This window comes from the organism of the source record quoted next, unplaced genomic scaffold (assembly GCF_019419815.1).
Source record: "Pyrus x bretschneideri cultivar Hongxiangsu unplaced genomic scaffold, Pyrus_bretschneideri_v1 Contig2, whole genome shotgun sequence".
NCBI lineage: Eukaryota > Viridiplantae > Streptophyta > Magnoliopsida > Rosales > Rosaceae > Pyrus > Pyrus x bretschneideri.
Genome location: NW_025999501.1, coordinates 4,852,621 through 4,867,293, shown reverse-complemented (window position 1 = coordinate 4,867,293; position 14,673 = coordinate 4,852,621). Strand labels below are relative to the sequence as shown.

The 14,673-nt window shown below is 37.7% G+C and overlaps 2 protein-coding genes across 2 annotated transcripts; one reads left to right on the top strand and one right to left on the bottom strand.

Annotated features, from left to right (window-relative positions):
• The first annotated feature begins 4,133 nt into the window (after positions 1-4,133).
• Positions 4,134-6,828, top strand: LOC103962739 (chaperone protein DnaJ). The gene is made up of 5 exons (XM_009375510.3): positions 4,134-4,363; positions 4,465-4,542; positions 4,668-4,743; positions 6,209-6,282; positions 6,391-6,828. Exons 1-5 carry the CDS (start codon positions 4,241-4,243, stop codon positions 6,460-6,462), a joined length of 423 nt encoding a protein of 140 aa, XP_009373785.1. The 5' UTR covers positions 4,134-4,240; the 3' UTR covers positions 6,463-6,828.
• Positions 6,829-11,441: 4,613 nt separating this feature from the next.
• On the bottom strand, positions 11,442-14,337 carry LOC103934544 (protein CutA, chloroplastic). The gene is made up of 6 exons (XM_009344295.3): positions 14,129-14,337; positions 13,934-14,046; positions 13,122-13,184; positions 12,277-12,308; positions 11,984-12,078; positions 11,442-11,744 (listed from the first exon to the last, which is right to left on the bottom strand). Exons 1-6 carry the CDS (start codon positions 14,320-14,322, stop codon positions 11,663-11,665), a joined length of 579 nt encoding a protein of 192 aa, XP_009342570.2. The 5' UTR covers positions 14,323-14,337; the 3' UTR covers positions 11,442-11,662.
• Between the last annotated feature and the right edge of the window lie 336 nt (positions 14,338-14,673).

The window sequence follows — 14,673 nt, the reverse complement described above, 5'->3', positions numbered from 1 at the left end:
ACCGCTACCAGTTATTAGGAAATCCCTATATATGTCGACCTCTATCTTCCATAACAAGGTAGACCTACAAATATATCTAACTCTTCTTCCTCTTCAAGAATGCATCTTCAACAAAACATCTTGAAATACTCAGTTTTCTTCCTCTCCAAGAATACCTCTTTAAATAAGTCATTGAAAAGCAAAAATATCTCATATCATCAGGGACGAGAGCAAAAGTATCTCATATCATGCAATTTCCTTGTCCTTTTCTTTGTCCTTATTCTCACCTGTAGGACTAAGGAGAAAGAAAGCAATCAGTCGGAACTTGAAATCAAATTTTCAGTCAGGAATTGACTGCCTGGAAACTTTCTTGATTGCTTACCTAGCATTGCTCTTGAGTACTCATTTTCAAACTGCTGATATGATGATTGGAGCTGCCAAGCATGATGAGTCATTGAGAAGTGATGTTCTGAATGACCTTTCAAATGCAAGGTTTGCATTCCACTCCTGCATCAGAGGACAAATACTGCAAGAGAATATGTCAAACCTGCATAGGGAAAATACCAGTTCTGCAAGGGGAACAGATAAAGGCAAGCGAAAATGATACATTGAAGCATGTGGAGACAAGCACAACAAAACACGAACTGATTCATCCTCGACGGAGCCGAAGATCACTTGTCATGTGGAGCTGTTCGTGGTTCCATTTCATTCAAGGACAAGTCCCAAAGATCTTGAAGAAATCACAAGTCCGGTTCAAGATCAAGTGTCCACCACCCTTGAATCAAATTCCGTTCCAGATAAAAGGAGTAAATTCAGACCTTTGGTGCAAGTCTAGCAGAAAGTCCTACAACTTAGTTCAAGAAAAAGTATGTGGAAAGTTAACAACAAATAAAGTACCTTATTCGGCAACTCTCCCCGCTAAGAGACTAAAGCAGAAAGATCAATGATCAACCTAAAGAATTTGAAATCAGGGGGAGATACTCATCAGGGGGAGCATCCAAAACAAAACAAGATTTTAACAAGTTAATTGAAGACTTATGGTCATCCAAGGGGGAGTGTTGCAATTCACAGGCCATTCATTGTGGATGGCCACCTATCCCACTACCAATCCACTGTTCATCCCACAACAACTTTGTCTAAAGCCTTGTCTATAAAATGGGTAAGAAGAAGGAGAACAAATATACACAGATAGACATACGGCTGGTAGAGGAAGAAAAAAGAGAGAAAGAAGAGAAGAGATAATAGAAATAGCTATCTTTGTAATCTTATTATTCTAGATTATAATTAAAGCACCACTGCTGCCCCGAGGACGTACTCCAATCACATTGACTATAGAGGAACCTCATAAATTTTGTGTCTTATTTATTTATTCCACTGCACACACCGTCAGTTTTACAACAATATACTAATTGTAACATTTTTAACACTAAAGGAATTAAAAATAGAAAATATTTTATTATTGAAATAATTAATGATGTTATTAATACCAAGGATCTTGATTAAAAATTAAAAATGAATAAGGTTTTAATCAATGGAGTAACAAAATGAAGGATAGGTACCTAAGCCTATTTTTAACAAGGTGCAAATGAGACGAGAAGATGAGGAGTCTGATGAAAAAGTTCAAGTAAGGCGCAACAAACAAAACAGAGCAGCAGCCATGGTTGTGGCCATGGTGTGTCAACCAACTGAGGAACAATCTCAATGGGGTGGCTCTATTGCTGGTCGCTCTTACAAACCATGAAACAGAGCGATGTCGCATGCTAATCTGATGAACAACTACTTCAACCCCAACTCAGTCACAGAAGAAGATTTCAAACGTCGCTTCCGTACGAGGCGTCATGTTTTCGATCGTTTACTTCGTGATATCCAGCAGGTCAATCTATGCTTTCGATAGAAGCGGGATGGAGCAGGCCGCCCTGGTTTCTCACCTTATTAGAAGGTTAATGTTACACTCCGAATGATGGCCTATGACTCCCTAGCTGATTCGATGGATGAAACCTATGGTATGTTTGAGTCTACATGCCTTGATACTCTTGAACAATTCTGTGATACAATTGTTCAGGTTTACAAAGACGAGTAGCTCTGCGAGCCAAATCAAGAAGATCTGAATCAGCTCTTTTGCAAAGCTGAATACCGTAGGTTTCTGGGCATGATAGGATCATTAGATTACGTGCATTGGGATTGGAAGAATTGTCCCATTGGAAGACAACGAGGCTTTAGCAGAAAGTCGAGAAAGCCAACTGTTGTGTTAAAGGCAGTTGCCTCATATGACACATGGATCTAGCATGCTTTCTTTGGAGTCCTTGGATCCCAAAATGACATTACAGTTCTTGGGCGTTCACCCTTCTTCAATAACTTGACAGAAGGTAAAACACCTTAACTTAACTACTACATCAACAACCGTCAATGCAATATGGGGTATTACTTAGCAGATGACTTTTACCCAAAGTGGGCAACACTTGTCCAAGCAATTCCAAACCTTAGGAATGATGCAAAAAAGTTGTTTACCTCACACCAAGAGGCATATCAGAAAGATGTTAAGAGAGCTTTCGGTATTCTACAAGCACGGTGGAAGATCATTAGCGAATCGACAAGAGGGTGAAGTCGAGAAAATTTGGACTCCATCATGATGTCTTGCATCATATTACACAATATGATAGTGGAGGATGAGCGAGATGGATATATTGATAGAGAGTCCGATGACGACCAAGAAGATCCAAATAGGTCAAGAAGGGCTCGTGCAAAAATATATGATGGGCCTAATTTGCCTTTCAATCCAAGAACTGGTAATATCTCTATAAATGAGTACACGAGGCTATAGAATGATACGTTCTTGTGCCACAAACAAGTACCTACAACAGGATCTTGTTGCACATCTTTGGGCCAAAAGAAGCATGGAATAGGCGTTTAAGTTTTATGTTGTTAAATGTTTTTAAAAATATTCTTTAAGTTTCATGTTGTTAAATGTTTTTTTGATGTTGTATAATTTGTATGTTGGTTAATGTTATTTAATGTTGTTTTATATTGTTTAATGTTACTTAATTTAATTTAATGTTGTATAATGGCTTTGGAAGTTATAGGAAAAAAATATAATTTAAAAAAAATATGAAACAAATTTTGTGAAATAGAAGTTATAGGAAAAAAAATAGAATTTAAAATAAAATGAAACAAATTTTTTGAAATAGAAGTTATAGGAAAAATTTTGTAAATAAAAAATAATAATAAAACTGTAAAAAAAAAAAAATCAAATGCAACGGCTAGCTGATGTTAGCTGGCCGTTGCATTTGAATTTTAGCTTAAGGATAAAATAATATAAATGTATTCTTGTCGGTTATAACCGACAGAAATAATGATTTTTCTGACAAGAGCTAGCCAGCCAGCCAGCCCTCCAACCCTTTCAGATTCCGTGGGGACCCCTTAGATTCCACGAGCCCTCTGGCCTAGCCCTCGGTTGGAGACGATTTTCAGGTTATTTTCGACCCTCTGACCCTTTAGATCTTTCGATTGGAGACAGCCTAATTTCTCCTTTTCTCTATTAACTTTGTGGACTGAGTTTTATTTTCCTCCAAATATTTCTGGTTCAAGTTTTGACAAGAAACATGGACAAACTAGTTCAAAGATATTTCTCCATCAGTTACCGAAAAATCCACACTTGGCTTTTTCTGGTTCAGAAAATATAGGTGTGCTTATCAATCCACAACCCAACAACAAAATCAATCAAATTATCTTTCAATTGGATATTTTGAACACCCACAATAGTGTTCAACATTTTTTTTTGTTCAAATAAAGTCAAAGTAAGGATCCCAGTATTTGTAGCTCCATTCACCTTTTTGGGTTTGGTCAATGGTAATGCCGTATTATTCACAATTTTTTTATTAGTTTTTGTTATAAAAATAAAAAAATAAAATAAAGGAAAAATAACACACTTGTTCTCTTCGACCAGAGAGTTCAAAAAATTATACTTTCCTCTTAACTATTAAATTAGAACTTACGATTAAATTAACATCAAACGGTGAGCGACCGCAACTCGGAAAGGAAAGTGAGGCAAGGAGGTTACATAGACGGATAAAAGATAAACATTTTTACCAATTCACGCAGCCTCTTGTCGCCATAAACAGACAGGGAGGAAAAGCAATAGCTGGACCACCTCAGATTCATCACACAAATTAAATTCACACCATTATTCTCCCCCATTTCTCCCTTCTCCCAAAAACTCAGCTCAAATCTCTCTCTCTCTCACCGAGACACCGACAACACCAGCATGATGTGGGACGAGTGGGACGACACCATTTTCTCCGACGCCGACCAACAACAACAACAACAACAATCCGACCAGGATTCCCACCTCAATTTCGATTTCTTCTCCGACCTCTCCAAACCCAAGGTCTTCTTCCTTCCCCCGTACAATTAGGGTTTTCTTAATAATTTGTTTTCGAATTTTTGAGCTGGTAATTTACTTAATTACATGGTTATTGCTGTATTTAGGATTACTACAAGATATTGGAAGTGGATTATGATGCCAATGACGATGCCATTCGGTCCAACTACATCCGCCTCGCCTTGGTTTGTATTTTCGATTATTTTACACTTTTTTTTTTTTTTTTTTTTTTGTGTTTTTATTACTTGGGATCCTTTTTTTGCTGATTGAAATGGTTTAAAGTTTGCGTCTTTGTGATTTGTGGGTGCAGAAATGGCATCCGGATAAACACAAGGACCAGGACAGTGCCACCTCCAGGTTCCAAGAGATAAACGAAGCTTACCAAGGTCAATTTTACTTTCTTGCCATTTTGCATTTTGCCGTACTTTTGAGCTAGCGACGGTTGCTTAGAGTTTTCGGATTCTCGCTGCAAAATTTCAGCTAGAACATACTACTTGAGTGGAGTAATTTGTGTGCACATTGACACAATAGTTTTGATTTCGGAGTAATCAGAGACTTTGTTATCAGATACTGTGATGTGGGGTTTAAATTTTGGGTTAGGAAGTCTGGGGCGGTGTTAAGTTTTTTTTTACGGAACTGTATGTTAGTGAAGAGGGTTGTTGAGTGTAAACATCTCTTGTTTGGTGGATTGCTGCAACTACCTAACAGTCGACCATTTAGGTAGTTGTTACTGGTCCATTCTTAGAGAACTCTGTTGTAAAAATTAGGTGTCACCAGCTTCCCTGAGTCACACCACCATTTTTAGCAGGTGTTTCAATCATTATCTCATCATCCTCGTAGCTACTTTGATTAGTCTCTGGTGTGTCCAGATGACTTTTGACTTTGTGGCCAGATGAGATTTCGAGGAAGGTTGGCCATGGCACTTGCAGCAAGCATTTCATATGACAATTTAATTTAGAGGTGTAGACTTGTGGCTTATCTAGTTCATGCTGTAGTTGATTCAAACCAACATTTGTCAGTAATTTAATTGAATCCATCTTTGTTTGATCAATTTTCCATGGCTCACCAAACATATTATGACAGAGGCTGTATGAAAGTAGTTTTTGAGCCCTACAGTGATAATAGTCCAATAGATGTCCGCTTGATGCATGATTGTTTTATTACCAATTATACGAGTATAATCTGGAGTTTTTAGAAAGCTGAAGGAGTGTGAAGTTGGTATTGGGTACTTGAATTACTGTATAATTAGAAATGACCTCTGGATGACAAAACATCAAACGAAACATGGACAATATGGGGAATTACTGGAAAGGCTTGCAAAAAAATTACAGCAGGGAAGCAAATTTTTGCAAAAACGAATTTGCCAGCTTGTTCTTCTGTGTTATTGTTCATCCATTAATTTTTCCAACTTGACGAAAAGGTATCTGGGAAATACTATCTAGATATGAGTTTCCCGTTAGCCATATGTGTGTTAGTTGTTAACCTTCGGAAGGCATGCTTCCCAAAGGTAACATATTGACTATGCTGCTTGAGGATAGGATATGCTACACTGAAAAACATACAAAGTCAGAAGAAGAACATTGTAACTCAACTGATTTACATTAAACTTATTTTAGCCAAGTGAGGCCTTCATGCCTTTTAATTTTCCTTGTACATGTATATATCTATTTCTCCTTGGTACATTCCCCAAGAGAACTCAGATGTCACTTGGCTTGTATGTACAATTTATTTTTCGTTTTTTGGTAGTTCCACAAATGGGTTCTTGCTTCTTGGAGAACCCATAATATAACTCTAATGAAATGTCTAGCAGATGATTTGAATCTGACCAAGAGTTTTGATTTTATTAAACAGTTTTGAGTGATCCAGCGAAGAGAATAGAATATGACAAAAAAGGGATGCTTTACGTCTACGATTATAATATAACTGTAAGAATTCCCTCTTTCTGTACCATCAGATATGTTTCTTTTTCTGCATCTACATTACATTTCCTTCCGTGGTTTTCTTCCTTCTAACTTACAGTTTGTTGACCACAGGAGTATCTAAACCGCTACAAAGGTCTTATATTGACGTGCAATGGCCTCGGGATAAGGACTTCAATTTGGTAAGACAAAACAACCTGCACAGGAACCCTTTTCGTTAAAGCCGGGAAAAGGTTTACAACGTGCATGGCACATATTTGCCCGACACTGCAAGCGGCATCTTTGTGGAAAACAAGGACCTGTGGCTTTGGTTGTATTTTGAGGTTGCTACTATCATGTGCTCGTGTATAAAATAGAGAAACAACATGTTACCATCGTTCTTGTAGAGTTGTATTTGTATAATCTTCTTCTTGCCCTCGATGCTTATCCACAAATTATGGAATTGTTCGGTGGTAGAACCCGAGACAAACCTTTTTTTGTTTGTTTTGGGTACTGAAAAATGTACGTGGGTGACATTTGAGAGCACATGGAACTTATGGTCTTGCTTTTTAATCTGTTATTCTCATTTCATTGGAAATCTGAGGGATCTAGTTTTGGTACGTGCCGTGCTTGGACGGTCGTTCCAACTCATGCTTGTGCGGCCTTTAAAACGTGAGGGAATGTTAGGATCCAATTGCCCCATGTTGAAAAAATAGCATGCCTTGGCGTGGTTTATGACATCTTGGGCACTCTTTCCTTATAAGCTGGGGTTTACGGTAAAACTAACCAAAATTGATGTTCAAAAGACAAAATTGCCTAGACTAAAACTTTCTCTTCTCCTTATGTGTTTCTCCTCTCTAAACTTCTCATCTCCATTTCAATTATTGAATTAAACTACTTTGCTCAATGACAATTACAGCTCGGGTAGCAATCAAGAAACTCGTCGTGCGGTGGAGGCCCTTACTAGCAGGTTTTGAGGTAAGGAAAAAGTGGAGCTCGGTGATGTGCTGATCTCTTGGTTTAATTGCTTTTGAGTAAAGCTAACAGAGTACTGTGGTGGTGCCTGAACTCTGGTGGTTCAACAATAGAGATGAGGTACAAAGTTAAAAAAATCACAATATTGGGAGGAAGAGAGAGAGTTTTAGTCTAAGGGCAATTAAGCAATTTTGGTTAGTTTCATAAGAATTGGAAAAACTAGGCTATATTTCGAGAAGTGCTCTTCAGAATGGCTATATTTCCAAATTTTTCAATTTTTTTAGTGACAAGTTTTTAATTATTCCTCATAAGCTTGTTTTTAGTGACAAGTTCTTAATAGTGGCTCTCTTTCCTGCTCTCTTTCCTTATAAGCTGGTTTTTAGCGACAAGTTCTTGATAATTTCTTATATAGTTGATATTAAAGTTTGATTATACCATGTAATTAGGCATAGTCTTCAAAAGATACTATCATGTAACTACTAATTTCACATGACAAACATCTATTGGATAGTCTGTGTAATTTTTAAACACGCGGCAAAAATTTAATGGACGAGTGACGCCACTGAGACTATGCATTGGTTACAGGAGAGAATCTCTTCTAATCTTCGTGAAAGGGGCAAACCTACAGGTTGGATGTGGATTAATATTATGTGCGTGCACATTATGAAGTCAGTTGAATAATTGTAGTGTGATGGAATGTTACAATCCAACAGTCCCACAACGAAAATAAAATGTCTTGGGCAGTTTGCATCTTTTTTGTCACAAGCCAGTTTTTATAGGCAAGTTCGACCATCTCTCTTTCATCTCTTTGAGCAATCCTACAGACTCAAGCTTCTGCGGCCTTTAAAACGTGTGGGAATGTTAGGATCCAATTGCCCCATGTTGAAAAAATAGCATGTCTTGGCGTGGTTTATAGCTCGGGTAGCAATCATGAAACTCCTCGTGCGGTGAAGGCCCTTAATTGCAGGTTTTGTGGTAAGCAAAAAGTGGAGCTCAGTGATGTGCTGATCTCTTGGTTTAATTGCTTTTGAGTAAAGCTAACAGAGTATTGTGGTGGTGCCTCAACCCTGGTGGTTCAACAATAGAGATGAGGTATAGAGTTAAAAAAATCACAATATTGGGAGGAAGAGAGAGAGAGTTTTAGTCTAAGGGTAATTAAGCAATTTTGGTTAGTTTTATAAGAATTGGAAAAACTAGGCTATATTTCGAGAATGCTCTTCAGAATGGCTATATTTCCAAATTTTTCGATTTTTTTAGTGACAAGTTTTTAATTATTCCTTATAAGCTGGTTTTTAGTGACAAGTTCTTAATTATAAGATAGTGGTGCTCTTTCCTTATAAGCTAATTCTTAGCGACAAGTTCTTAATAATTTCTTATATAGTTGATATTAAAGTTTGATTATACCATGTAATTAGGCCTTGTCTTCAAAAGATACTCTCATGTAACTACTAACATCACATGACAAACATCTATTGGATAGTCTGTGTAATTTTTAAACATATGGCAAAAATTTAATGGACGAGTGATGCCATTGAGACTATGCATTGGTTACAAAAGAGAATCTCTTCTAATCTTTGTGAAAGGGGCAAACCTATAGGTTGGAAGTTGATTAATATTATGTGTGCACACATTATCAAGTCAGTTGAATAATTGTAGTGTGATGGAATGTTACAATCCAACAGTCCCACAACGAAAATAAAATGTCTTGGGCAGTTTGCATCTTTTTGTCTCAAGCCAGTTTTTATAGGCAAGTTCTACCATCTCTGCACAACCCTCCAATTATCGCGTTGAAAGTCGCGGTTTCAGCTTTGCACCCTCTCTCTTTCATCTCTTTGAGCAACCCTACAGACTCATTCACTTTCCCAGTCCTACAGCAGCAATAACCAAAGCAGTGTAACCAACTGTATCGGACTTTATGCTGAAGCTCGTCGTTTTCATGGGAAATTTCCTTGGCCTTCTCCTCTCTCTTCTCTTTACAGAAACGATTCATCAGATGCTTTGTTAGATCTGAATTTGGATTATGGATGAGATAATCAAGGACGACATGCTATAAAAAAATTTATTTTCATTGGATTAATCGGATACTTTGATACCGCATCACATGGATTAAGAAACATGGGCCGAAACTTCGCTATAATTCACGTAGTTTTGATTTTCGCAATTTAACTTTGCTATAGTTCACTAATTGTTGCAATTTCGGGAGGACAAAATTTATTAATATTTTTTGACTTTTTATATTAGCATCCCACAAAATGTTGAATGCACCTCATATTAAAATTTAATATTAAAGAACTTATTTACCCCACCATGCAATGACAATTTTGACCTTATTAGGTTTTAAAAAAAAAAAATTCTAAATACACCCCAAATCACTTTTAATGTATTATTTATTCTCTTAAACTATCAAAACCCCTCGCACTCCAAATCATTTTTAATGATGATTTTCAACTAGGCAGTGGTTGCAGTGACTACAGTATGGCCATGTCCTTCTGGGAGATCATGAACTGATTGCAAAGTGAGGGCAATAGCTATGGCCCCCGAAGTTCTACTCAATCTCATAATTCAAGACTTAGCACTTATGAATCTCATAATTCAAAAGCCATGGCCTCCGAACTGATTGCAAAGTGAGTCAATGGCATGCATAAGGTGATTTCTTGCACTATACTAAGATGCTTTCTTGCAAGTGACTTAGTGTAAGATCCCACATCGTCCAGGGGAGTGATCCTTATATGTATATTCTCATCCCTACCTAGCACGAGGTATTTTGGGAACTCACTGGCTTCGGGTTCTGTAGGAACTCCGAAGTTAAGCGAGAAGGGGGCTAGAGCAATCCCATGATGAGTGACCCACTGGGAAGTTGCTTGTGAGTTCCCAAAAATAAAACTGTAAGGGAATGGTAAGCCCAAAGCGGACAATATTGTGCTACGGTAATGAAGCAGGCCAGGGAAGTGATTCCCCCCGGGCCGGGATGTGACAAATTGGTATCAAAGCCTAACCCTGGCTGTGGTGTGCCGACGAAGACGTCGGGCCCTTAAGGGGGGTGGATTGTAAGATCCCACATCGCCTAGGGGAGTGATCCTTATATGTATATTCTCATCCCTACCTAGCATGAGGCCTTTTGGGAGCTCACTGGCTTCGGGTTCTGTAGGAACTCCGAAGTTAAGCGAGAAGGGGGCTAGAGCAATCCCATGATGGGTGACCCACTGGGAAGTTGCTCGTGAGTTCCCAAAAACAAAACCGTAAGGGAATGGTAAGCCCAAAGCGGACAATATCGTGTTACGGTGGTGAAGCGGGCCCGGGAAGTGATTCGCCCCGGGCCGGGATGTGACACTTGGTTCGACCAAAATATGCACAAGAAAATGGAAACAACATGGTAGCTTTGAAATCGTTATTATTATTATTGAAAAATGTTCAAATGAATCTAAATATTTTTGAAATCATTCGGCAAGCTAAACGTTCAAATGTTTAGATTTAGTCCTTGAAAATTAAAAATGAGTGCTATAAGATTTGAGAAATGTGGGATGTATGTAGAAAATATAAGGTGTATATTAAGAATGTGAGGTGTGAGGGTATTATAGAGAAGTATATGTAGTGTATTAAGATAATTTTTAATTGAAAAAGCAAATGTAGGGTGTATTAAGTGTATGCGGTTTAGTCAACAATTTGTGGAGTGTTAATATAATAAGTCTTTTTTTTTTTTTTTCACAAAACTAATGCGTGCCAATTTTTTGGACTAAAGAGGATGCTCTAAGTATTCTTTTTTTTAAAAAAAAAAAAAATATAGTTACCAAACTTGAACGAAGAGAGACTCTTAAGGGGATGATTTGGTAACCATTTTGTTTTAAGTTTTCACAAAGAATTTGTTTGGTAAGTCGGTAACTGATTTCAATTTTTGGTTTTCACAAAGATGAAAACTGTTTTCGGACAAAAAAAATACAGTTTTAAAAAATTTCTCTAAAAGCAATTTCAGTTTTCGTTTTCATTTTCACTCCCTTTTATCATTCACCAATTCCATGTCAAAAAACATGCATCGTACCCCCATCTCAAAAGTCGATCTCTAAAACCTTTTGACTTCGATCAGGCCGCTCGACTCTTGTTTCCAAGGCTAAACATGATAGTGGAATATTTTACTTACATCAGAACACCTTGAGAATTGCATGCTGGGAGAAATCGACACCAAGAAAAACCAAGAAGAATCACACAATGCCATGTAGAAGTAAACTTAAGTTATTTAACTATAGAGTCCACATATTATCTTAGAAACTGACCAACAGCAAACCCGGCGGCGATAGTAATTCTCGATTACAACCGTAACACTAGGAAGCTGATATACAGCTTGTTTTATTTGGGATACTTGCACACATACCTGCACATAATCAAACACAATAGAAACATCTGCTTGCCTACTTCAAACACTCGAACGTGCTTTGAGTCAGTCCCTTGTGCTGTTTTTGATCCATTCTAAGTACGGGAGACTGCCTGCGTTGATGGGTAAGGCGATAACTTCCGGAACACTGATAAAAGAGAAAACAAGAAAAGAGAAGTCAGTCCTAGTAGAAGGGATTATGGAATGTAGAAACATTCTGAATAGGTGGAATTTGCGGCAATAATCCTTGGAGAGGGGTTCGGCATATGATCTTGTCAATCAGTTACGTAGAGTATTTTTGTGGCTACCACAATCTTCTATTTATTTGGAACTTTCAGCTTGCAACGAAGTTATATGAAAATTATTCAGTAAAATCTTTGGGCTTACTCGTATGGATGGTTTGCCTTGACATGCGCTGTCAGAGCTTCAAAAAGGGATTGCCTTGTCTTGATTATAAGAAGTTCTTCAGAATCTGTCTGGACCTATCCACCAATAAGAAAGGGTGAAATAAAAACACATATATTTTGCATATCTCGTGCTTGCTTATGAAAATATACAATTTTCAATGAAACAAAATAGCATGTTAACTATCCAAAGTGGAAGGGTTATTAGGGGTATCTCTGCACCCTTCCCTATGATCATGCGATAATCCAGGCTATCTTGGGAAATGTGATCGGTACCTCTCCTTTCCACTGATAGACGGACTCAATGCCTGCATTCACAATATTCAACATGAATCAGACAAGAAATACAACATTGATGCAAGTAGTATGCCACAATGTTAATGAGGAAATTCATAAGTTCGGTTGTCAATTCAAGATTAAAATGTAATATCAATAGAAGGGACGACATGAGAAATTTATTTAAAAAGACTCATATTAACAGTTCAAGTGATAGCATGCATGTTAAGAAGTACAGAGCTTGGGAAATCCCAACAAACATCAATGTTCTTCCTATACTAAGCGATTAACCAAGGCAATAAATACTTAAAAGTCCACACATTGTAATCTTGATCAGCAGTAACAGAAAAACATATAAGAGAAGAAAAAAGTGGGTGGGGGCGGGGGCTGATAAATAAGGTATAAGCTCTCACTACGAACTAAGTTCCACAATCATGTTTTAGCAGATGGTACAAGAAAAAGATGTTTGGCCTATATTCTTACTAATGTAATACCATTACAGACGGACAAATAATCTTATCTGCTGAATTATTCTATTCTGTTGACAGGCTGCAAACTGATCCAAAACTTTGGGGTAACTCCAAGTCAGATGGTTGGCATTAACCCGAAAATTACGATCATTCAGGCTTATAAAAAAACTCAAGTATCAACTTGTAAAATTTGTGTTCAGTCTTTCCATTATCATTTTGCTTTCCCAGAAAAGAGTTCAGTCAGAACAAGCAAATGTAAACTTGACAGCCCTTGCTCTTTGGAATATTTATGGATGACTTCAATTGGCCGACAACAAAAGCAGTAGACAAAACAATATCCAAGCATAATGTAAGGATTAATATGAAGTAATATACCTGGCACTAGGTTAACACAGGCTGCAAGTTGTTCTCTGACTAAGCTTTCAGCCAACTTCTTTCCTGCAGAAAGATAGTATGTCATAAAAGATCAAATACATAAGGTAGTTTCAGCTACAGTCTTCCAACCCTTAAACAAAAGCTTGGGATTTATTAAATTTCGAAGCTATGAGAAAAGTGCGCAACACATAAGATTGAGTAAAGGGCTAAGAGAACCTACTGTATATCTCAAAGAAAAAATGGGAAGACTAAGGTGTGACCCATGTGCATTGTTTATTATTCGAGTGTCGACCAAATATATCACACATGCTTTCTTCATATATCCAATCTACCGGAAAGCAAAAACAAATTTCAAACGCAAGAACATCCAATTGGCACAAATTTAAGTACTTGTTACTTGTAAGCAGCATTATAACATGTTCTAGTTGAATTCTAATGACCTAAAATTCGCACATTGTAGAGTTAGCAGGATGGTTTTTAAATACTGAATCACATTGGTGTATCCAATTTTATGCGCCTTCCCGTGGAAGATGCTGCCACATTGTCCCCAAACTTGCAGATATCCATTCACTAGAAATGCCATGAAAATCGCCTAATCGCCAAAGAATGCTCATAGACGAAGTTACCATGCAGATTACACTTAACTCATCATCATTTCACACAAAAATTCAACCATACATTCATCTTGTTCCTCAATTATCAAGCACCTAACGATGAAAAATCGTATAACTTTTCGAAAAAGAAAACAAACCCAAATAAAAAAATGCTAATCAAAGAAAACCCATCAATCATTCTATCAATAAAATACCAACCTACTTCTCTGCTGGGCACAGTCACATAAACAACAATACTTGGAACAGTGGCACTGCTACTCCCTTCCATCCTCACAGAATGAACGGCTGCTGATTGGCTGCCAAACCTTGATCTACAAACCAACAGCACAGTAAACAATGAAATTACAAAAAAAACAATCGGATAACGAAGGTGAAGAAGGGGGCGGTGTTTACCTCAAGAGAGGGGCAAAAGGGAGAGAGAGAGCAGTGCCGGTTCTGAAGGCGGAGAAGGAGAGAGTGGGAAGGAGGTTGGAGATGCCCAAGGTGACTACGCAGAATGCTCCCACCAGGGGAAGACGGCGTCGTAACGTGACGGAGGAGGAGATGGTTCGAAGGGCTTTGGGTCTGCAGAAGAGTGTAGAAGCCATTTGTGAGAAGCAACAGGTGGGTATCTATAGTTTTGTTGCGCGTCATCATTCAGCCTGTTTGGGATTCGTTTCTTGATGCTCTAACCCGGGATAACATGATCCCAACAGCATTTTTTTTTTTGGGGGGTCAGAGTGATTCCAACAGATATGCAATTCTAAATATAAGTTGAGGTGTGATATCCACGTGCTTTTCTTTATTTTTCACATATTTTTAAATTTTTTATCGTTTGATCGAATGAATTAATGTAGATAAAAAAAAAATTAATAAGAGGTGTATGATAAATAAATAGGAGTGTATATATAGCACACCCCTATAAGTTTCGTTCTTATTTTTGGTAAGTTGTCCTAAAC

Bases quoted from the DNA above. Each gene is read 5' to 3' on its own strand.
- LOC103962739 (XM_009375510.3), top strand. From the start codon at position 4,241: ATGATGTGGGACGAGTGGGACGACACCATTTTCTCCGACGCCGACCAA. The intron at 4,543-4,667 runs GTTTGTATTTTC...TTGTGGGTGCAG, and splicing joins ACTACATCCGCCTCGCCTTG to AAATGGCATCCGGATAAACA. The intron at 6,283-6,390 runs GTAAGAATTCCC...TGTTGACCACAG, and splicing joins TCTACGATTATAATATAACT to GAGTATCTAAACCGCTACAA.
- LOC103934544 (XM_009344295.3), bottom strand. From the start codon at position 14,322: ATGGCTTCTACACTCTTCTGCAGACCCAAAGCCCTTCGAACCATCTCC. The intron at 14,047-14,128 runs GTAAACACCGCC...GTTGGTTTGTAG, and splicing joins CCTTTTGCCCCTCTCTTGAG to ATCAAGGTTTGGCAGCCAAT. The intron at 11,745-11,983 runs GTAAGCCCAAAG...CTCTTTTATCAG, and splicing joins AAGGCAAACCATCCATACGA to TGTTCCGGAAGTTATCGCCT.